General features: G+C 37.5%; 1 protein-coding gene across 1 annotated transcript in view; it reads left to right on the top strand.

Annotated features, from left to right (window-relative positions):
* DNAH11 (dynein axonemal heavy chain 11) overlaps positions 1 to 22,399 on the top strand; it is a 373,548-nt gene that overhangs the window by 62,196 nt on the left and 288,953 nt on the right. The window contains exons 19-25 of the mRNA XM_077996991.1: positions 2,607 to 2,723; positions 2,835 to 2,921; positions 13,317 to 13,475; positions 14,391 to 14,474; positions 15,811 to 15,969; positions 18,825 to 18,947; positions 19,691 to 19,813. Coding sequence (XP_077853117.1) covers positions 2,607 to 2,723; positions 2,835 to 2,921; positions 13,317 to 13,475; positions 14,391 to 14,474; positions 15,811 to 15,969; positions 18,825 to 18,947; positions 19,691 to 19,813 — 852 coding nt within the window. The remainder of the gene's footprint in view (positions 1 to 2,606; positions 2,724 to 2,834; positions 2,922 to 13,316; positions 13,476 to 14,390; positions 14,475 to 15,810; positions 15,970 to 18,824; positions 18,948 to 19,690; positions 19,814 to 22,399) is intronic.

Raw genomic sequence — 22,399 nt, 5'->3', positions numbered from 1 at the left:
AGTTTAGATATGGCCTCCAGAATTTGTATTATAAAAGTTTAGTTCACTCCTTCAGGTGATGGTAGTATTTGAAAGTATTAGGCTTTTCAACATTTCAGAAGCAGGGTACAATTTTAGCTGTGTGTCAGTAATTTAGACTTGTCAGGAGGAAAAATAAGATTCATGGGTGGTATGTGGTGTATTTGGAGGGTGACGGGGCCCAATTTTATTTTAATTTAAGCAACTTCAAGTGATAGTTACTTTCAGTTTCTCCTTTATTATTATGAGAAGTCATAACATTTTCCAAATAGTTGTCTATGCTTAGTTCTGTGTGAAAACACCCTAAAGTCTGGCTGTGCCTATTAAGAGTTGAAGTATTACTTCCTTAAAGTCATGGGGACTCACCACCAGCAAGATGATCTTTCTCTTGGTGGAGCATCTCTTCAGTCTTTTGCCTCTTTTCATTGCTGTTACACCCGCTTTAAATTTAACTTAAGCTCTTGTTACTTCTCACCTCCCAGCAATAGCTCCTTAATGCATCCCATTCTTCCTCACACCTCACCCACAATATACTCTGAAACAAGATGAATTCTAATCTGCAGGACTTATCCAGTCCTTTTTCTCTTCAGAAACCTTCACTAACTGCCCCTAACTTCCCAAATGCTGTCCAGCTTCCATAAGAGCTCACACACTCACACCATCCTATATTGGTCGTCATACCTCAAGGGATCTCACCCTAATCTCTGCCTGTTGAAACCTAGTCATTTCGTTAAGCCTCAGTTTCAATGTTACCTCCTCCTTGAGTGGATCATCTGACTTCAGGAGGCTTTGGAGATCATCTGATCTTTTGGGTTTCAAGAAAATTTATTTTTATCAAGTAAAACTTGTTTGGGATCCCCAAATATAAAGCAGATTTGCTGTGTTTGAAGAGGGCTAAGGGGGCATGAGCTCATGGATGTAACTTCTTCCTGGCTTCCCAGCCATGGCCTCTGAGGGACTCCATGGAATACTTAGGTTCCATGGAATGGAATTGGAAATGCAAAGTGAGACTCTGTACAGAGGGAGAATGCAGAGTTTTGATGAGAAGCCACAAGAGGGAAGGACAAGGGGGTTTAGTGCCCAGGTCCCTTGTTTCCTGAGCTAGTTTGGTATTCCTGTCATGTCACCATATTGTCTCCCAGCTGTTTTGATTCCATAACACATAGACATCCTGATAGTTAAAACATTTTGTTGTGTAGAATAGTTACTGTGTGTGCCTCCTGCTCACTCTGACAAATTATAAAACAATTTAAATCAGAGAATGTGTTTTGCCTTTTTAGCACCCTGTTCGCCACACAAATAGTATTTAGACTTAGCACAGTGCGTTCTTCATAATTGGCAGTTACTGAATCATTCATCAAATATTTATTGAGGGTTACAAAATAGTCTTTAGAACCTTTGAGTTTTGCACTTCAGCTACACAGGTAGAGTTCCATCACTATGGGTGGTTTTGTATGACAAAACAATTTCAGTGTCCCAGGAGATGACCCAGAGGAACAGTGCTTTGTTAGCTGGGACACAAGGAATGCTTTTCAACAGTAATTATGCCCCATGCATGGCTCCTCAAAGAAAATAACTTGATTTTGTCCTATTTGCATTGTAGGCAGGGAGAGCAGAGTTGAGTTGGTACCTGAACTATTTATTGTGTCTTTTGTCCTACATAGAGTAGGAATTCACCTTTCTTCCCTTTGCCTCTTCTCCCTTCAAAAACTCCTAGTCCCCTAAAATAAACCCAACCTCAATCCTCAAACTCTCCAACAAGAAGGAGAATGTACAGAGCTTTGGGAGCTGGAGAAAAGCTGAGGATGAGATTGATTCACATTTTCATCCTTGCCCAGCATTTTCAAAGCATCTTTTTTTTTCACTTGCTAAATTACTAAATATGGCTGGCTTCCATTTCTAGTTGTTAGAGATCAACAAAGTCATTTCCAGAGCACTTTAATTTTATTCCCACAGCAGCAAAGCAATTGGGTGATTTGTGTTTATTTTAAAAAGATTTCCATGGATTCTGAGATGAAAACAGTTCTGGTACATGTTTTGGAGTTCTGAACCCAGCAGTGCCAGTGAATCAGCCTGTACTGCAGCCCTGGTTCTAAGCCTTTTCATCACTTTCATCCTTTTTTTTTTTTTCTTTTCATAAACTCATTATGTAAGAATGAAGAGATGTCATGGGTTAGTGTAAAGAAATTAGAATCATTTACCTGGGCATGGTGGCTCATGCCTGTAATCCCAGCACTTTGGGAGCCAGAGGCAGGTGAATCGCTTGAATTCACTAGTTCAAGACCAGCCCAGACAACATGCTGAAACCCTGTCTCTACAAAAAATATGAAAATTATCCGGGCATGGTGGTACCTGCCTGTAGTTCCAGCTACTGGGGAGGCTGAGCTGGGAGGATTACTTGAGCCTGGGAGGCGAAGGTTTCAGTGAGCTGAGATCATGCCAGTGCACTCCAGCCTAGGAGATAGAGCCAGACCTCATCGCAAGAGGAAAAAGAAAAAAAAAGAAAGAAATTAGAGTAATTTAATCCTATAGGGTTGATTTGTTTTAGGAATTGAAGTAATTTCTCATTTGTACCTTTGCTTTTGCAGGAATTACCTGAAAGATGGGAAACTACCAAAAAGGTCGCAGCAGCTGTCAGACAGGAAGTCTCGCCTCTCCATAATGCGGAAGTCACTCTTATAAGGAAAAAATGTATTTTGTTTGACGTAAGCTAGTTACCAAGTTTTTGCTTTAAGAAAGGTTTTACAACGATAATTGAAGTATTTGTTTGAAATTCACTTTGTTTTTGTTTTTTTTTTTGTTTTTGCACTGATCAGGGAAAGCAGGCCGAGTTCAGAGAGAGATTCAGATGCTATGCCCCTCTTGGATTTAATGCAGAAAATCCATACACAGCACTTGATAAGGTAATACAGATCTCAAATATCCTATGTGCCTTAAAATAGCTACTTTAAAAAATGTAAGTTTAGACACAAAATACTGCCACATTTTGTCTTTATTTTGCTGTAATAGGAATTGATTTATTTAAAACCCAGTTATAAGCAATTTCCCCTTAAGTAAATTGTATTGTATTTCAAATCATGCCTCCCAAAACCATCATCATCATTGTATTAGGGTTCTCTAGAGGGACAGGACTAATAGGATAGATGTATATATGAAAGGACGTTTATTAAGGAGTATTGACTCACACCATCACAAGGGGAAGTCCCACAGTAGGCTATCTGCAAGCTGAGGAACAGGGAAGCCTCTCTGAGTCCCAAAATCTCAAAAGTAGGGAAGCCAACACTGCAGCCTTCAGTCTGTGGCCAAAGGCCCCAGAGTCCCTAGCAAGCCCCTGGTGTAGGTCCAAGAGACCAAAAGTTGAAGAACTTGGAGTCCAATGTTCGAGGACAGGAAGCATCTAGCATGGGAGAAAGATGGAGGCCAGAAGACTCAGCCAGTCTAGGCCTTCCACGTTCCTCTGCCTGCTTTCTCCTAGCTGTGCTGGCAGCTGATTGGATGGTACCCACCCAGATTGAGGGTGGGTCTGCCTCTCCCAGTCTACTGACTCAATTGTTAATCTCCTTTGTCAACACCCGCACAGACACACCCAGGAACAATACTTTGTATCCTTCAATCCAATCAAGTTGACACTCAGTATTAACCATCACAATCATCGTAGTAATCATACTAGAGAGAGTAACAACTACTACTATTTTTTGAGTCCTTACTATATGTCAAGAATTTTGTTAAGCATATGACTTACATTATTTCTTTTAAATTCTCACAGTCTCCTTATGATATGGCTTATATTACTTTTCCTATTTCAAATAAAAAAACAAACTTGTGGCCGGGTACAGTGGCTCACACCTGTAATCCAGGCACTTTGGGATTCGAGGCAGGCATATCACGAGGTCAGGAGATCAAGACCATCCTGGTCAACATGGTGAAACCCTGTCTCTACTAAAATACATATTAAAAAAAAAAAATTAGCCGGGCGTGGTGGTGGGTGCCTGTAATTCAAACTACTCAGGAGGCTGAGGCAGGAGAATCGCTTGAACCCGGGAGGTGGAGGTGCAGTGAGCCGAGATTGCGCCACTGTACTCCAGCCTGGTGACAGAGCAAGACTTCATCTCAAAAAAAAAAAAAAAAAAGGCTTGTATAATTAAGTAATTCCTTACAGATTTCTGTTAGTAAGTGACAGAACTAGGATTAACATTCTGGCTATCTAAACTTTTCTTTTTTTTTTAATCAGAAATTTTAAACACTATACCCCTTCTCTTGTGATTCTTTTACTTATAACTTTTAACCATAGTCAAGGAAGCCCATAACTTATACTTAACCCTGGATATGAAGATTGTTGAGTCATTCAATCCTAGTTTATAATGAGCAACTGTACTTTATTATAGTTGACTATAAGAATGAATATGGTGGGCAAAGAATCCAAATGATAAGTAATTCACAGAACACTTAAAAAGATGTTTTAAAATTTTGTTAGAAAAATGGTGTCTTTGTTTCTCTAGGAACTTTACCTAGCAACCAAAATAAGAAAATAATTGTGTGAAGTTTAGATTTAGGAGCTGGGCACCTTTCTGTGTTGCTCATCTAGCCTGTCATCCTGAATTCACTTCATGCTGGAGATAGTCTTAACTCCTTCGCCGGGTGCAGCTGACAGAGCCCTTACCTCTCTTTCCAAATTTTGGGTTGAATTTAGATTTAATTGCTTTAAACTTATTCAGAAAACACCATTCTATAGCATCATGTTGCCTCTTTCACTTGGCAGAAGGAAATTGGTTAACATATTCATTGAAAAGGGAGTAGGTTAGAGTATGCTAATATACTTGGTTTTATTTTTTATTTTTTTAAGATTATGTCTAAATTGCAGGTGGTCTGAACAGATTGTGGATGGGGAAACGTTTTTACTTGACTAACCAACATGCTGTATGTAAACATTTACTACAGTTATTTATTGAATTTTATCATGTTCCTGCTATACTATAACAGCATATAGTTACATATTGAAAAGTCAGAGATGCTTATGCTTGTAACTACAGGAATATTTTGAATGTAGTAGGGCTGGGTGAACTTTTTCTTAAAGTCATGTTGTTGGTGTATTTGTTCAGCAGACATATCTAATGTTAATCTAGTTAGACTCAGCGAAAGTCGTATGAATTCTTGCTCTGGGCTGGTATAGTGGACCCTGGTACTGAAGGCATCTCAGTCCACAAGACAGAAACCACTGACTTTCCACAAATAAGGGGAACAGTGCAGTGAATCCCTCCCTTTAAAATGAGGCTCGGTGGTAAAGTGCTACCTTTTCTTCACAGCCAAAGATATAGTAACCATCTAATAACCAGCTAAATTAACATAACTGGATATTTCTTCCTTTCCTTTCCTTTCCTTTTCCTTTCCTTTTCTTTCTTTGACAGAGTCTTGCTCTGTTGCCCAGACTGGAGTACGGCAGCATGATCTCAGCTCACTACAACCTCTGCCTCCCAGGTTCAAGTGATTCTCCTGCCTCAACGTCCCAAGTAGCTGGGACCACAGACAGGCACACATCACCACACCTGGATAATTTTTGTATTTTTGGTAGAGATGGGGTTTTGCCGTGTTGGCCAGACTGGTCTTGAACTCCTGACCTCCAGTGATCTGCCTGCCTCAGCCTCCCAACGTGCTGGGAATATAAGCGTGAGCCACTGTGCCCGGCCATAACTGGGTATATATTTCTAGGAATAATGGAATTAGTATACATAATAGGAAAAAAAATGATTAAAAAATAAATCAAAGGGATATTGACTTTGGAGATTATGGTAGACCAGACATTTTGAAAAGCCCTCTTTCACAAAACAGATGCTGAACACATACTCACAAATGTGTAATTTTTAATCTATTGCTGAGCTCACAAGAACATAAGACAAATCTCTAAAGGACAAGAAAAAGTAGAGGCAAATGCCGAAGCCTGTGCTGCTGTAGTGAAAATGAAAATATCAGAAGTCTAGAACTATGAGATTAAGTTTCTCATGGAGAAATAGAAGATGCTCTTAAGGGTGATACCCTCATTGGAGAGTGAGCTAGGGAAGGTCTGCAGCCTGCAAAGGAAGCCTATGAGTCTCTATGGGTCTTCACTAATGCTCAGAGTAGGGTGAAAAAAACAGAAAATGATGCTCTGGGAGTTTGTTAACATATTCCTGTTCTCACAAGGGTCTATGGTCCAGTTTTATACTACCCGTATGATTAAGGAATTTCTAAGCCAGGAAATTGAAATGGTTACAAGTATCTTCCTAGCAACTAGTAGAAGCAAACCTAAATCATCTCTGGAAAAAAGCACTCTCATTCAGTCTCTTTAGGGGGTCCAACAGATTAAGTTCAGTAAAATATGAGTCCACAATAAAACAATAAACACACCATTACACATAAGAGTCGGTTGAAATAAACTACAGATATGGATCCATACAAAGCTTTAGATATTAGAAGGAAATAAAAGATAATATTGAAAAAAATGAGCAAGTTCTCAGTTTTGAGACTATCAACAGTGATCAGTTAAATTTGAAAAAGGGCCAGATACTTATGAAAATGAAAAATGCAGTTGTGAAAAAAAATACAACTCAGCAGATGGGTTAAAGAGCTCATTAAAATTGGAAAGAGAATTAGTGAAATACAAATTACATTGGAAGAAATCACTTAGAATGCAGGAATAGGTGTAAGGAGATGGAAAATATAAAAGAGCTTAAAGGACACACAGAAGTTAGAATGCCATCCAGCTCTTCTATTGGTACTTCCTGGAAAAGAGAATGAACAGAATATAGTCTGCAAGACAATAGCTGAGACTTTTAAAGACTAGTTGTGATGGTTAAGTTTAGGTGTCAACTTGACTAGATTAAGGGCTACTTACAGAGCTGGTAAAACATTATTTCTGGGTGTGTCTGTGAGGACACAGGAGAGACTGGTTTGTGAGTTGGTGGACTGAGTGGGGAAGATCCACCTGCAGTGCGGGTGGGCATTGTCCAATTGGCTGGGGGCCCAGATAGAAGAAAAAGGCAGAGAGGCAAATTCACTGTCTCCCCTGGAAAAGGAATACTTTTCTCCTGGTCTTGGACATCAGAATTCCAGTGTCCCTGGACTTTGGACTCCTGGACTTGAACCTACAGCCCCCCACCCTCAGCATCTGGTTCTTAGGCCTTTGGCCCCAGACTGAGGATTGTACTATCAGCTTTCCTGGTTCTGAGGCCTTTGAACTTGCACTGAGCCACACTACTGGATTTCCAGCTTGCAAATGGCTTATTGTGAGACTTCTCAGCCTTCATAATCGTGTGAGCCAATACCCCTAATAAAACTTCCCTCATATATCTATTTGTTTTTCCCTGTTGGGTCTATCTTTCTGGAGAACCGTGACTAATACACTGGTCAAAACATGAATCAATAGATTCAGGAAATTCACTGACTCCCAACCAGGATAAATACAAAGACTGCATCTAGACACATCACAGTGAACTGCAGAATACCAAAAGCAAAAAGATTTTCAAAGCAACCAGATAGAAAAGACTGGTCACTTGTTAGAAATGATGATTAGGCGAAGGGCATGCTTCTCATTAGCAAAAATGAGAGCCAGAAGGTAGTGGATGATGTCTTTCAATTCTACTGGGAAAAATTATATCTCAATAACAGTGAAATGAAGATATTTCAGGTAAACAAAAATGTAACATATTTACCACCAATAAGCCATCACTAAAATAGCTCTAGTTATTTATAGTGAACCATCACTAAAATAGCTCTAGTTATTTATAGTGATGAATAACTAGTTTTACTCCAAACAATGCCAAATTTGGTTCTTAGAAAAGACTAACTCTGTGGACAAACCTCTGGTGAAATCATCAAGGGAAAAACAGAAAAAAAGGAAAATTAACAGTATTAGAATAAAATAGGGAATGATTGTACAGAAACAGCAGACATTCAAAAATATAGAGCACTATTAACAAGAAGCTTAAAACCTTAAACAAAATGGATAAATTTTTAGAAAAACAGAATTTACCAAATTCTGTGCTGTAGTGAAGTAGAGCTGAGACCGGAGTTGGGCCTTCTATGGCAGAGGGTAGTCAGGGGTGAAGGCCAAATTGAGCTGATTTTCCTGCTGCTGCTAGGAGGAGGCCTGCTAGTGGAAGGAGATTTAAGTTAGAATTTAGGGCTAATATTTGTTGAAAGTCTCATGAGTTGCAATGTAGGAGAAATCATGTTATGGCTAGGATAAGACCGATGTCACCAATGCGGTTGTATAGGATTGCTTGGATGGCTGCTGTATTGGCATCCGTTCAAGCGTGTCATCAGCTGATTAGGAGAAAGGATATAATTCCTACACCTTCTCAGCCGATGAAGAGTTGGAAAAGGTTGTTGGCGGTGACTAGAATTAGTATGGCAGTGAGGAAAATAAGGAGGTATTTGAAGAACTGGTTGATGTTTGGGTCTGAGCTTATGTACCATAGTGAGAATTCTATAATGGACCAGGTAATGAATAGTGCGATTGGAATGAGTATTATGGAGAAGTAATCTAGTTTAAAGCTTAATGTTAGATTTAATGTTTGGGTTATTACTCAATGTCAACTCCAAATGGTTGTTTCTTGGTTTAAGAAGATGTATAAAGTTGTTGAAGGAAGACTAGTAATAAAAGCATATATTACGGTTATTTTCACATAGTTTGGGTATGAGCATTTTTTACTGGGGTTAATGAGGGTGGCAAAAATTGGAAGAGTTAGGGAGATGAGGGTTGTTATCATAATAGGAGTGTACATGGTTATTACTTTTATTTGGAGTTGCACCAATATTTTTGGCTCCTAAGGCCAATGGATGGCTGTCATCCTTTAAAAGTTAAGAAAACTGTAATTTTAAGTATGGAGACATGGATTAGCAGTCCTTGCGAGTTTTCTTGGTAAATAAGAAGTGGTAAGCTTCTATAGTTAGATTCACAGTCTAATGTTTTGATTAAACTATATTTACAGGAAGTAAACCCTAGAATGATGTTGGGGTTGAGGGATAGGAGGATAATTGGAGCAAGGTGTATGAATATTAATATGTTTTCTCGTGTGAAGGGGGGTTTTATGTTAATTATGTGGTGTGTAAGTGTTCCTCGTTGTATTGTGATGAATATGTGGAGAGAGTAGAGAGCTGTGATTAGTATGTTAAGTCCTGTTAGTATGATGGTAATATGGGATCAGGAAAATGAGGTTGCGATTACGAAGAGCTCGCCTAGTAGATTGATAGTGGGGGGTAGGGCAAGGTTAGTAAGGTTTGCTGTGAATCATCAAAAGGCTATTAGTGGGAGTAGGATTTGGAGTCCTCGGCATAGTAGTATGATACGGCTGTGGGTACGTTCATAGTTTGAATTAGCTAAGCAGAAATATATGGAGGAGGTGAGTCCGTGGGCAACTATAAGGATGGTTGCGCCAGAGAAGCTTCAGGGGGTTTGAATAAGGGAGGCTACAATTACTAGGGCTATGTGACTTACAGAAGAATATGCGATGAGTGATTTTAGATCTGTTTGTCGGAGACATGTTGAGCTTGTTATGATTATGCCTCATAGGGATAACATGAGGAATGGGTAGGCTATGTTTTCTGTTAAGGGGTTAAGAATGGAAGTGAGTCGTATTATGCCGTAGCCACCTAGTTTTAGGAGTACTGCGGCAAGAACTATTGATCCTGCAATAGGGGCTTCAACATGAGCTTTGGGAAGTCATAGGTATAGACCATATAGGGGTATTTTTGCCATAAAAGCTATTATACATGCTAGTCAGGTAAAGTCGTGGGATCAGGTGGTTGTTAGTTTTTGGTCTGTGAGTGTTAGTAGTATAATATTTAATGAGCCTGTGTTGTTATAGGTATGGTTTAGTATGATGAGTAGGGGTAGGGAGCCGGTTAGCGTGTAGAATAGAAAATATGTGCTTGCGTTGAGACGTTCTGTTTGGTTTCCCCATTTAGTGATGATAATTATGGTAGGAATAAGGGTAGTTTCAAATAGGATGTAGAATATAATTAGTTCTGTAGCCATGAATGTCAGAATTAAAGTGATTTGTAGAAAAATTATTATGGAAAGGTAAAGTTTTTTTTGTGATGGGGGTTCGTTGCATAGGTGATATTGGCTCGCTATAATCATGAGAGGTAGGAGTCAGGCAGTTAGCGTTAGGAGGGCTGTTGTTAGTGGGTCAGAGGATAAGTAGGTTGAATGATGAAGGAGGTTGCTGTTGGTTTGGTTGAAGAATAATAGGGGAATGAGGCTGACAGCTAGGCTGTATATGGTCAAGTTGATTCAGATTATATTATTTTTGGAAAGTCATGTTATAGGCAGTAGTATGGTTGTGGGAATAATTATTTTTAGCATTGAAGCAGGCTTAGGTTGTGGATATAATCTAATCCGTATGTATTGGAGATTGAGATTAGTAAGGCAAGACCTACTGCTGCTTCGCAAGCGGCAAATACTAGCAGGATAATGGGTATGATGTTGATTAGAGGGAAGTGTATGTTCGAGGCAATAAGGGCAACTATGATAAAGAGTGATATCATTATTCCCTCTAGACAGGAGAGAAGCTACTAGGTGTGAGCGGTAGGTTAATATGCCTAGGAGTGAAATGGTCAATGCTAGTATAATGTTTATATAGGTGTTTATATAGGTCTCAGTAAATCTGAGTAGTCATATAACTATTCAAACTTAGCCAGCACGAAAATAAAAAGAAAAATATTAACCAGTTATTAAAACACGGAAAAAAAAAAGTTTCAAGAGAGAGACTAAGAAGCCCTGATGGCTTTACAGGTGAATCTTAAGAAGCTTTCAAGAAACATCCCATTCACAAGATTCCAGCAACCTGAAGAAGAATGAACACTCAAAAATTATTTTATGAAGCATGTCTGATTTTTATAAACCCATAGTATAAGAAAGGAAAAAAATATAGATCAGTCTTTCTCATGTACATGTAGATACAAACATACGAAACAAAGCAATCAAATACCAATATACAAGTTTTCATTTAAGGAAAATAAGTTTCACTTAACATTAGAAAATCAGTATAATTAATTGCATTAACAAATTAGGAAGAAAAAATCATATGATTATCGCAAGAAATGCCAAAAGAACATTAGCTATCATTCAACATTCATTCATGATAGAAACACTTAGAAGACATTTTTTACCTAATAAAAGAATTAAACCTCTACGTAAAATACTATACGATAGGGAACATGAAAGTTCCTAGTAGCATTAGTAATAAGGGTGAAATATAGGAAAAGCCAAAATGACTATTAGAAGTAAAAAAAAAAAGTGCATATTCATATAATGTAGTACTGTGCAGTAGTGGAAATGAGCTTCACACACATCATCGTGAATATATAAGTGAACATAAATATCAATTGAAACGTGACATATGTAGTAAACTACATTTCACAAACATAAATTTTAATATCTAGCATTTAGCAGTACATTAATGTGAAAATATAAAAATTAGACTATTACATAAAAAATTAGGTTTTGTGGTTAAATAGTAGGGAAAAGGGATAAAATTGAGAAAGGCATTAAAAATTATTAGTCATATTTCTTAGGCTAGATGGGGAGCAAACTCATATCATTTTACGTGTATAAAATGTTTCATAATAAAACATTTTAAAACTAAGAATTGCAGTTCTTGTTTGTGAAGATATAACTTGTGAAAATGAAAGCAGGATACTAATATTCTTCTTTACATAGTAGGAAATGAAGAGAGCAGAGCTGGGGTTGGGAAGATGTTAGGCAAGGGCAGAAAATTTCAGGAATAAGTTCACAAGACTTCTTGTACAACATAGTGACTATAGTTAATAGCAACATATTGTATTTTGAAAATTGCTGAGTACATTTTAAGTGTTCTTACCATAAAAAGTGTGAGGTGATGAGGTATGTGAGGTAATGCATATATTAATTAGCTCTATAGAGCCATTTCACAATATATAGATTTGTTTTGTTTTGTTTTGTTGAGACAGAGTCTCGCTCTGACCAGGCTGTAGTGCAGTGGCACGATTTCAACTCACTGCAGCCCCAACCTTCCCTGGTCTCAGGTCATTCTCCCACCTCAGCCTCCCGAGTAGCTGGGACTACAGGCACATGCCACCATGCCCAGCTAATTTATTTTTATTTTTATTTTTTTGCACTTTTAATAGAGATGGGGTTTCGCCACGTTGTCCAGGCTGGTCTCAAACTCCTGGGCTCAAGTGATCCACTCACTATGACTTCCCAAAGTGCTGGGATTACAGGCATGAGCCACTGTGTCCGGTCTCGCAATTTCAAAGCATCATGTTGTACGTGATAAATATGTACAATTTTTATTTGTCAATTGAAAAAGAGTTGAAGGTTGATGGAACACAAAAGCATTAAGTATGGGTATTTAAAATTCAAAGAAACTGAAGCCATACAATTGTTGAGTCTTGGGAGGAGGATGGGAGAAAATAGAAAGTGGAAAAACAAAGTCAAATCCTTCTTTTGCAAAGCCAGTAGTAACCTAATATAATGTCTAAATATGATCAATCAAGAGAGAGCAGCTTGAGCACAGAATTGGGAGTTACAGAAATAGCATCCGAAAGAATGAGAGTGAACCTGAAGGATTGCTTTCCTGCCTTGCAAATGCTCCTCTACACCTTGAACTTTTACCATGTAAACATAGTACCATTTTGTTAGTTAAAGATGAAAATTAAGAGTTGGTTCATCACAAAAGAAAAAACATGCCAGTATTTAAGTGTGGTGTAAAATGTAAACTGTTCTACATCGATGGCATATATAAGTGAACCTTGATAAAGATAGTCATATGGTGATGTTTTCATACTGGGCTGTGTTTTTAGCTTTGTGCTTTATTTCACAAATTCTCTTCAGTGCATTTGATATTATTGATAATCTGTAGGGTATTTTTTAAATCTGAAAGTTTTAATAAACAGTCATTATTAAAAAGATAATTCATTCTTACGTGGAAGTTTCTAGAGCCCCACCTTTTGTTCCTCAGAGAATTCCCCAGTTCTCAGTACAAAAACCAAGAGGACAAATTGTATTCAGAGAACTCTGATGAGGAGGAAATTTTGCTAAAATACGTGTATAGGGAGAGTATTGTTAAGTTACTGTGTTGAATAGTAGTCTATTCTCACTTTGAGTAGCTGAGTTTGCTCTTCTAAAACCTTCTACATTTTGCCAATAATTATGCTGCAGATTTCTTTTTATTTTCCTTTTAAAAACAAAGATTGAAATGTCGAGATAACCAGAACTCCAGAACTGTGTGTCTTCTCTTTCTCTGGCAGTTTGTATGCAGGTGTTTATGTTCTCTCCTTAGGCAAATCAAGAGCTCGAGGCCTTAGAAGAAGAAATGTTGCAGATGCAAGAATCTACTCGTCTTTTTGAAGTGGCTCTTCCAGAGTACAAACAAATGAAACAGTGTCGCAAAGAAATAAAATTGCTCAAGGGACTGTGGGATGTCATCATTTATGTTCGAGTAAGATGTACTTTTTCAAAATCTGCTTTTTATTTAGTAGTTCTTTTATATATGCAGTTTGTAGAGCCTGGGCATTCTATTTGGGTTTTGTAATGCCTTGAAATATGTGGAAATTAGGTCCCCACCCCAGCCCCAAATTAGAATTCATATATCTCTGTTAGTGGATTATTATTCTTTGAATAGCAGTTGTTTTTATTTTTAGTTCAGGATGAAACTTTGTATAATAAGCTAACTGCCTCAAATCCTTTGGGGAGATTGTATAGAATATAAATAAAAATTAATATATAAATATATATTACACATATAGTCATCTGTGCATACCAACTCATACATATACCTATGCTTATACTTACATGCCTGGGCATATACAAACAGACCCTTACTAGAAATAATTTGTATATGGTTAATTAAGTTAAAAACTTAAGTGAAAAAATAAGTTCTAGGGAATGAGGCATATTGCAACAAGCACTATAATCTTTTAAGGTAATTGAAAGCCATATAGAAATATAATTATAAAATATGGTCAAGAAATGGTTAATGAGAGTTTTGTTTATAATGGATGAAAATTTTCATGTGAAAGCTTATTACATGTAGAATTGTAAAAGTCTGTTATTTAATCTACTTATCAGTTTATTCAAAGTACACAGGATTAAGTGATAATGATGGTATGTGTATGGAATTTATCATCGCTACTAGAAATTAATATATCATAATGTTTTAGCCTTTAGTTTGACATGTTCTGACAACTTTTTTGTTTTGGTGATAGGGAAGTTTTGACAAGTGCAGTTAATATTTAAAAAATTGACTTTCCACTGGATGATAGAGTTACTGTGTATCATCAGTTTATATATTTTGCTGCAGAGACTTGCTTTCACCAAATGTTGTTGACACTTTTATCTGCTTTTGCGTTTTCAGAGAAGCATTGATAATTGGACTAAAACCCAGTGGAGACAGATTAATGTGGAACAGATGGATGTAGAACTCAGAAGGTTTGCCAAGGCGAGTTCCATAACTGTCTATTACAACAATTTATCTTTCTCAGCACCACCTCCTTCCATCTCCCCTAACCTAGTATCTGGTGTATTGGGCTGCATGTACTTATTTACTTCTAACAGAGTGATAACAGACAGTGTTTTTTTCACCCTTAGTCAGTTGCACTTCTAATCAAGCCTGCCTTTCTGTGAGTGAATTGATAGAAGCATATTAGGGTTAATGAATTTATGAGAAGCTACTCTAATTATGAGCTTCCTACAGCTTCCTAGAACAGAGAGGAACATTATCAGGGCCAAGGGGTCAGACTTCTGAAAGCTTTTGATTTCTTTACTTAGCAACCATAAACATTTTGTATCTGAAAAGGTACCTTTTGGTTCTGGAATTTGGGCAACTAATAGGAATATGCCACCTCTGGATTTATGTGGAATACTGTGATCTCTGTTCTTATTAATGACTCTGGTATCCCAAGGGAGCTCAACATATTACAGAACTGAGCTGATTGTAATTTGGTACTTACTGGACTTTGATATCTTTTCTGCATAGCAGTATGCCCTCTGAAGACAGAGCATCTTTGGATAAAGCCAGAATGCATATCAGTGAAAGGCAGTTAAAAGTGACAGGGCCATTTGCTTTTTTCCACCCCAGGGCTTCTTTGCTTCGGCTCCTACCCACTCTCACCTGTATTTTCCCCTATATTATGCCAGTCCCAAAGACCCAAACGAAAATGTCCCTTCATTCTTTTGGATGTCATGGGGTCACATTGCCCTTTATTTAGTGCTGAGTTCTAGTTATTTTCTTATGGGTTTTCTCATTCACAATTGCTGATGTCGTTCCTTGGGCTGAGAGGACCAGCCAAGTCAAGGGACCTATTTGGCATTTTAAGATGGTGAAATATTTAAGTTTCAAGAAACAGGCACTCAAAGGTAATCATCATTCCAAAGCTATTGTTTAAATGAGTCATGTATTCCGAAGGAGATCTTAGTAATCCAATAACAGTCTGTTTTCATTTATTTATGTTTATAGAGGAAACATTCTTTATTGCACGTGTCCTGTGAACTCTGTTACTTACCTGTGTTTCCTCATGGGACATTCAGTTAGATCTTGTGAATGAGAAAGCAATGTATCCAAGTGGCTTGTACATAGTAGACTTGCAATGTACAAATGAGTGGATCCCTTTCCGTTTCTCTGGTTTTGGTCCTTGGTCTAGGAGTTCAAATGCTTTCACTCTTTTCTAATCCGGGAGTTGGGAAATGTATGTTTATTCTTCCAAAGGAGGCAAATTATTAATATATACTTGTTGTTATATCTTTGGAGCCAGGTTTTATCCTCCACTTTTCTTTAGGAAATTGGGTCACTCAACAAGGAAGTCCGCATCTGGGATGCTTACACAGGCCTGGAAGGCACGGTTAAGGATATGACAGCCTCCCTGAGGGCCATCACAGAGTTACAGAGCCCTGCCCTCAGGGACAGGCATTGGCACCAGCTGATGAAAGCTATTGGGGTCAGTATCCTCGGTCTCACTAATTGAATATTTTTGTGACTGTGAAGTGTTGCTTCTTGGTTTGCATCATCCAGGATGAAGTGTAATTTATGAAAAGGTCTCTAGTCAGACGTAGGAGATCAAGCTCTTTGAGGGGACCAGTGGTCTGGATGCCCAAGGTCCTAGTTCTTGCTCCCCTTTTTTCTCTTACTGGCTATGTGACCTTAAGCAAGTCACTTAACCTCTTTCATTTGAGTTTTGCTTTTTAGTAATCAAATGGGAAGGGATGCTATCTGCTCTTTTACATTAGGGGTATCTTGCAAGGAATAAGTGAGATAATATGAAAACATTTTATAGAGCTAGCCATCTGGTGAGATGGCTGCAAAGAATCTTTCTATGGAAAGGCTCACAAAGCATAAAAGTGAATTTGTGGGAAAAAGGAATCCAAAATTGTGATTTCTTTTTCACCCATAATTCATTTAATAATGGTGCCTTTTTTTCATGGTCTTTTGATGATTTTGATTTTATTGCAGGGCATAAAGTGGTTTCTCATGTGTCCAGGCCACTTGAGCTTCTATTTTCTTGCCTTTCTATGTCTATTGAAAGCAAATATAACAACCTTATGCACTCTTCACGGAAGATGACCTTTATGAGTTTAAAATATATAAAAAGTCTAATATGTGTATGTTTTCATTAAGCAAATCAAGAGTTTGAGGGGCACACTGAAGAAAGACTCTCAGGATGTGAAAGGGTGTTGCAGAGTAGGAAAACGGGCAAGGGCATTGTGGAGAAGTGGGGACAGCCTGGGCTTTGTGGTTCTAACCCTAACACTTAGCAGCTCTGGAATCTGGGACAAGTTGCCTGTTCTTTATGACTCGGTTGGCCCTTTTATAAAATAAATGTAATACTTCCCATGCAGACTGGGTGAACACATTGGAAATTTTATATATATGTGTGTATATATACACACACCCACACACATACACATACATATATATAATATATAAAATATAGATGTACACACATATATACACATATATTTAAAACACACATATGCATACACATATATACACATAGTCATGCACTGCATAATGACATTTCAGTCAGTGCTAGACCACATGTACTATACTGGTCCCATAAAAAGATACTGTATTTTTACTGTAGCTTTTATATGTTTAAGTATGTTTAGATACACAACTACTTAGCACTGTGTTATAATTGCCTGCAGTGTTCAGTAACGTGCTGTATAGGTTTGTAGCCTAGGAGCATGGCATAAATGGCATAGCCTACTACACACCATCTACCCTAGTTGCATAGTAGGCTATGCTATCTAGGTTTGTGCAAGTTCACTCCATAGTGTTCACACAATGACAAAAATCACCTAACAATACATTCCTCAGAACATATCCCCATTGTTAAGTGATGATTGACTATATATAAAGGACCTAGTATGTAGTAAGTGCTTAATAAATGGGTCTCTGAAGCTATTGTCACTATTGTACTTTTTATAGAGTCTTTTAGACATTGGCTATTTAGACTTTGTAATTAATTTGTGCATTCAGAAAATTTGTATCGAATCTTTGAATGTGTAGTAGATTATGTGCTCTGCTCCCCATCCCCTTCTCATATTTCTGCCCATAAAATTTTGTCTCAGCATAGCCTCTACTTGCCTGTGTTATGCCTTTTTGCCAGCTAGAAAAAGTCGCCTGCTCTGACAGACAATTTAGAAAAAGGCACCCTCCTCCAGGCTGTCCCCAGGACAGCAGAGCAGAGGCTGGATTCCATCTCCATTTGTCATCTGGGCTGGTGTCCATGTTCAGTACACAAATTGCACAACTAATCAGGGTGGCCCTATTACACATCTCTGCTCATTCCTTCTCAAGGGCAGACCTAGCTCCCTGGTCCCAGCAACTCTAGAGTGAGGCCAAAATTGACACAGAGATAGCCTGGCAAAACTCATCTGGTTTTCTCAGGACTTTCCAGGTTTTAGCACTGAAAGTCTTACATCCCTGAAATCCACTTGCTAGAAACCCCTCAGTCCTGAGCAAACGAGGGCGTTTGGTCCTCTTATGCAGAGGGATGGATGGTACTGAAGAATGTTAGAGGGTAGGGAGGGGCAGAGCAGACAGTGGCAGCGTCCCAGAAGCAGTTCTGGATATTCTTAGCAAAAGCAGGAAAGAAGATGGCTTTCCTGCAACCCTGTGGCTGTCTCAACTCTTCACTTTCAGGAGACATGAGTGAGTTTGGGTATGTCAAAGAGCTGAGGATGTCTTCAAGACCAAATATAGGGTAGGGAAGGGTAGTCAATGTGAGAGAAGAGGAGTCATTGTCACAAGGCAATGTGGAAATGAGAATTATTTTTCACATGGTAAATATGAAGAATGACACTATGAGTAAGAGTATTTTTTGCCAATGAACTGAGATTAAATTAGTGGTAAAACTAGGTTAAATCACAGAAGCAGCTGGGAATTATGTTCAGTGAATAGGGTTCTTTAGGAAGAAAAGACAAATGAGCCACTATCTGATTCCTGGGATTTCAACCAAATTATAATAAATGAACAATGAGATTCTCTTTAAAAATGGGTTTTGTGGGCAAAGGAGCTAAGAAACGTGCTGACAAGGGAAAGATATGAAACAAAGAAAATAGGGTAGCACAAAAGTGACTAAACCTTGGCCCTTGCTTCTGGCAGGTGATGCCTCAGGAATTGTGAGTTAAAAAGGAATGTCTTAGATTGTCCACATCTTTCAAGACGAGAGATGTATTCAGCACCTGACTTGAGTATATTTTAGTTAGGATTCATTTTACCAGCCTTTAGGCAAAAGGAACCGTTAATGTATGTGGAATATAAAGTCTATCTTTTTTTCACCCCAATCAGGTCAAGTTTTTAATAAATGAAGCCACAACTTTGGCAGATTTGTTAGCACTGCAGTTACACAGAGCAGAAGATGATGTCCGAAGGATTGTGGACAAAGCAGTGAAAGAGCTGGGGACTGAGAAGGTAGTGTCCTTGGGCTGGGTCATTTCTACTTGGTTAATTTTGGGTATTTGCATAGAAGCCAACTTAGAGAAAAGTCCTTTTGATGTCCTGGGAGCCTGGAGAGATGAGTCCCACTTTGTTCCTTGCTGTTCATTAGGTGTGGGATGAGCAGGAACTAGGATCATTCTAAGCGATAGTAAAACAGGAGGATTGGTCCTGTTGATGATGATGATTATAGCAGAAAATACTTACATATCCTTAATATAAATAAAGCCACTCTAAGTGCTTTATTTATATTAACCCATTTAATCTTCTGAGGTAAGTAATAGTATCTCTATTTTACAGATGGGGAAACTGAGGTATACAGAGGTAATTAACTTACCCAGATTCACACAGAACACTGAGATTCACATTTAAGGCGTTAGCTATTTCATGCTGGCTAATTTGTAAATAATATCTACCAAACATTTAGGTAATCATTTAAGTCCCTTCTTGCTCTCAAATTCTGTTTTGGTTAGGGATGATAAACTCACATTCAATAGAAGTTTGATATCCGTGTGATGCTCATTCCTTTGATGTGATAATATTCATTCTTCAAACCCCATCACTGTGAATTACTTGGAGGAAAAAACTGAAGCCAATAATATTTGATATCAGTTTGCATTTTTGAAAATCGAAAAATAATTAATTCCAGATAATAGCCTAGATGTTGATTCTCAATTAAATTTTGTGCACATTAATTAATTTATATTGTTGATTACTAGGTTATTAATGAAATCAGTCAGACCTGGGCAACCATGAAGTTTTCTTATGAAGTTCACTATCGAACAGGCATTCCATTACTAAAGTCTGATGAACAACTTTTTGAAACTCTAGAGCATAACCAAGTAAGATGGATATTTTTATTGCACATGTTTTTTAAATTTTATTTTTATTTAACAAATAATTGTATATATTTATAGGGTAGAAAGTGATATTTTGATACATGTTTACAATGTGAAGTGATTAAATCAGTCTCACATACTTAACATTTTTTTTTTTGTGGTGAAACACTTAAAATCTCCTTTAGGAATTTTGAAACATACAATGTGTTATTATTTATTATAGTCACCAACTGTGCAATAGATCACTAAAGCTTATTTCTCCTGTCTAACTGAAAATTTGTACCCTTTGATCAACAGCTCCTCTTTCCCCCTCCCCCAGGCTCTGGTAACCATCATTCTACTCTCTATGAGTTCAACTTTTTTAGATTTCATGTATAAGTGACATCATGCATTATTTGTCTTTTTGTTCCTGGCTTATTTTGCTTAGCATAATGTCCTTTAGGGTCATCCATGTTGTTGCAAATCAGGATTTTCTTCCTTTTAAAGGCTGGGTGGTATTCCATTGTGTTTATATACCACATGTTCTTTATCCATTCATCTCACAATGGACACCTAGGTGGCTTTCATATCTTAGCTACTGTGAATAATGCTGCAATGAACCTGAGAGTACAGATATGTCTTCAGTCTACTGATTTCATTTCCTTTGGGTATATACCCAGAGATGGGATTGTCAAATCATATGGTAAGTCTATTTTGAGTTTTCTGAGGAGCCTCCATCCTGTTTGTTGTAATAGCTGTATTAATTTACATTCCTACCAACAGTGCAAAAGGGTTCTCTTTTCTCTACACTCTCACCTACACTTATCTTTTGTCTTTTTGATAATAGCCATTCTAACAGGTGTGAAGTGATATCTTATTGTGTTAAATTTGCATTACCCTGATGATTGTGGATGATGAACATTTTTTCAAATATCTGTTGGTCATTTATAAGTCACCTTTTGAGAAGTATCTGTTTGGGTCCTTTGCCCATTGTTTTGATTAGGTTACTTGGTTTTTTGCTTTTGAGTTAAGTTTCTTATATATTTTGGAAATTAGCCCCTTATTATATCTATGGTTTGCAAATATTTTCTCCCAATCCATGCATTGTAGCTTTGCTGTGTTGTTCCCATTGCTGTACAGAAGCTTTTTAGTTTGATGCAACCTCATTTCTTTGTTTTTGCTTTTGCCTGTACTTTTGAAGTCATATTCAAGAAATCTTTCTGTAGACCAATGTTGTAGAGCACTTCCCCTAGTTTTCTTCTAGTAATTTTATAGTTTTAGGTCTTACATTTCAGTCTTTAATCCATTATGAGTTGGTTTTTTTATACAGTGTGAGATAAGGGTCCAATTTCATTTTTCTACTTGTGGATATCCCCTTTTCAAAGCACCACTTATTGAAGAAATTGTCTTTTCTCCATTGTGTGTTCTTCTAAATTTTGTTCAAAATCAATCTACCATAAATATGTAAGTTTATTTCTCGGCTCTGTATTCTGTTCCATTGGTCAATGTGTTTGTTTTTATGCCTGTACCATGTTCTTTTGATCACTATAGCTTTGTAATAGATTTTGAAGTCAGGTAGAGTGATGCCTCCAGCTTTGTTCTTTGTGCTCAAGATTGTCTGGGCTATTCTAGGTCTTTTGTCATTTCATCTAAATTTTAGAATTTTTTTTCTATTTCTGGAAAACATTACATTGGAATTTTGATAGGGATTGCATTGATTCTGTAGATCTCTTTGGGGTAGTGTCTTAGTCTGTTTTATGCTGCTACAACAGAATACCGCAGACTGGGTAGTTTACAATGATCAGTAATTTATTTGGCTCACTGTTTTGGAGACTGAGAAGTCCAAGATCAAAGGGCTGCCATTGGTAAGGGCCTTCTTGCTGTGTCATAACATGGTAGAAGGCGTCACGTGGTGAGAGAGAAAGAGAAGGTTGAACTTACTTTTAAAACAAACCCAGTCATGATAATGAACCCACTTTCTTTTACATGTTTTTTTTCTTTAAAAATTTTTTTGCACATGGTGACTGACAAGAATCCACTTTCTTAATATAACTAATTCAATAATGAGGGCAGAGCCCTCACAATATCTCTTAAAGGTCCCACCTCAAACACTGTTGCATTGTTGATTAAGTTTGCAACACATGAGCTTTGAGACACAATAGCAGGTAGTACAATAAATAGCAGGTAGTATGAACATTTTAACAATATTAAATACTGGGATAACTTTAAATATTGAATACCTTTCCATTTATTGGTACTATCTACATTTTTTTCATCAATGTTTTGTAGTTTTTACTATACAGATACTTCACCTCCTTTGGTTATATTTACTCTTAAGTGTTTTATTGTTTGATACTATCATGAATGGGATTGATTTCTTAATTTCTTTTTCAGATAGTTTGTTGTTAGTATAAAAGAATGCTGATTTTGTGTGTTGATTTTGTACCTTACAAGTATGCTGAATTCATTTGTTAGTTCTAACAGTTTTAGGGTGGAGCTTTTAGGATTTTCTAAATAGAAGCTTATATCATCAGCAAACAGACACAATTTCACTGCTTCCTTTCCTATTTGAGTGCTTTTTATTTCTTGTCTGATTGCTCTGACTAGAAC

Source organism: Macaca mulatta, chromosome 3 (assembly GCF_049350105.2).
Source record: "Macaca mulatta isolate MMU2019108-1 chromosome 3, T2T-MMU8v2.0, whole genome shotgun sequence".
Taxonomy (NCBI): Eukaryota; Metazoa; Chordata; class Mammalia; order Primates; family Cercopithecidae; genus Macaca; species Macaca mulatta.
Note: the sequence above shows the minus strand (reverse complement) of the source record. Positions and strands in the feature narration are given on the sequence as shown.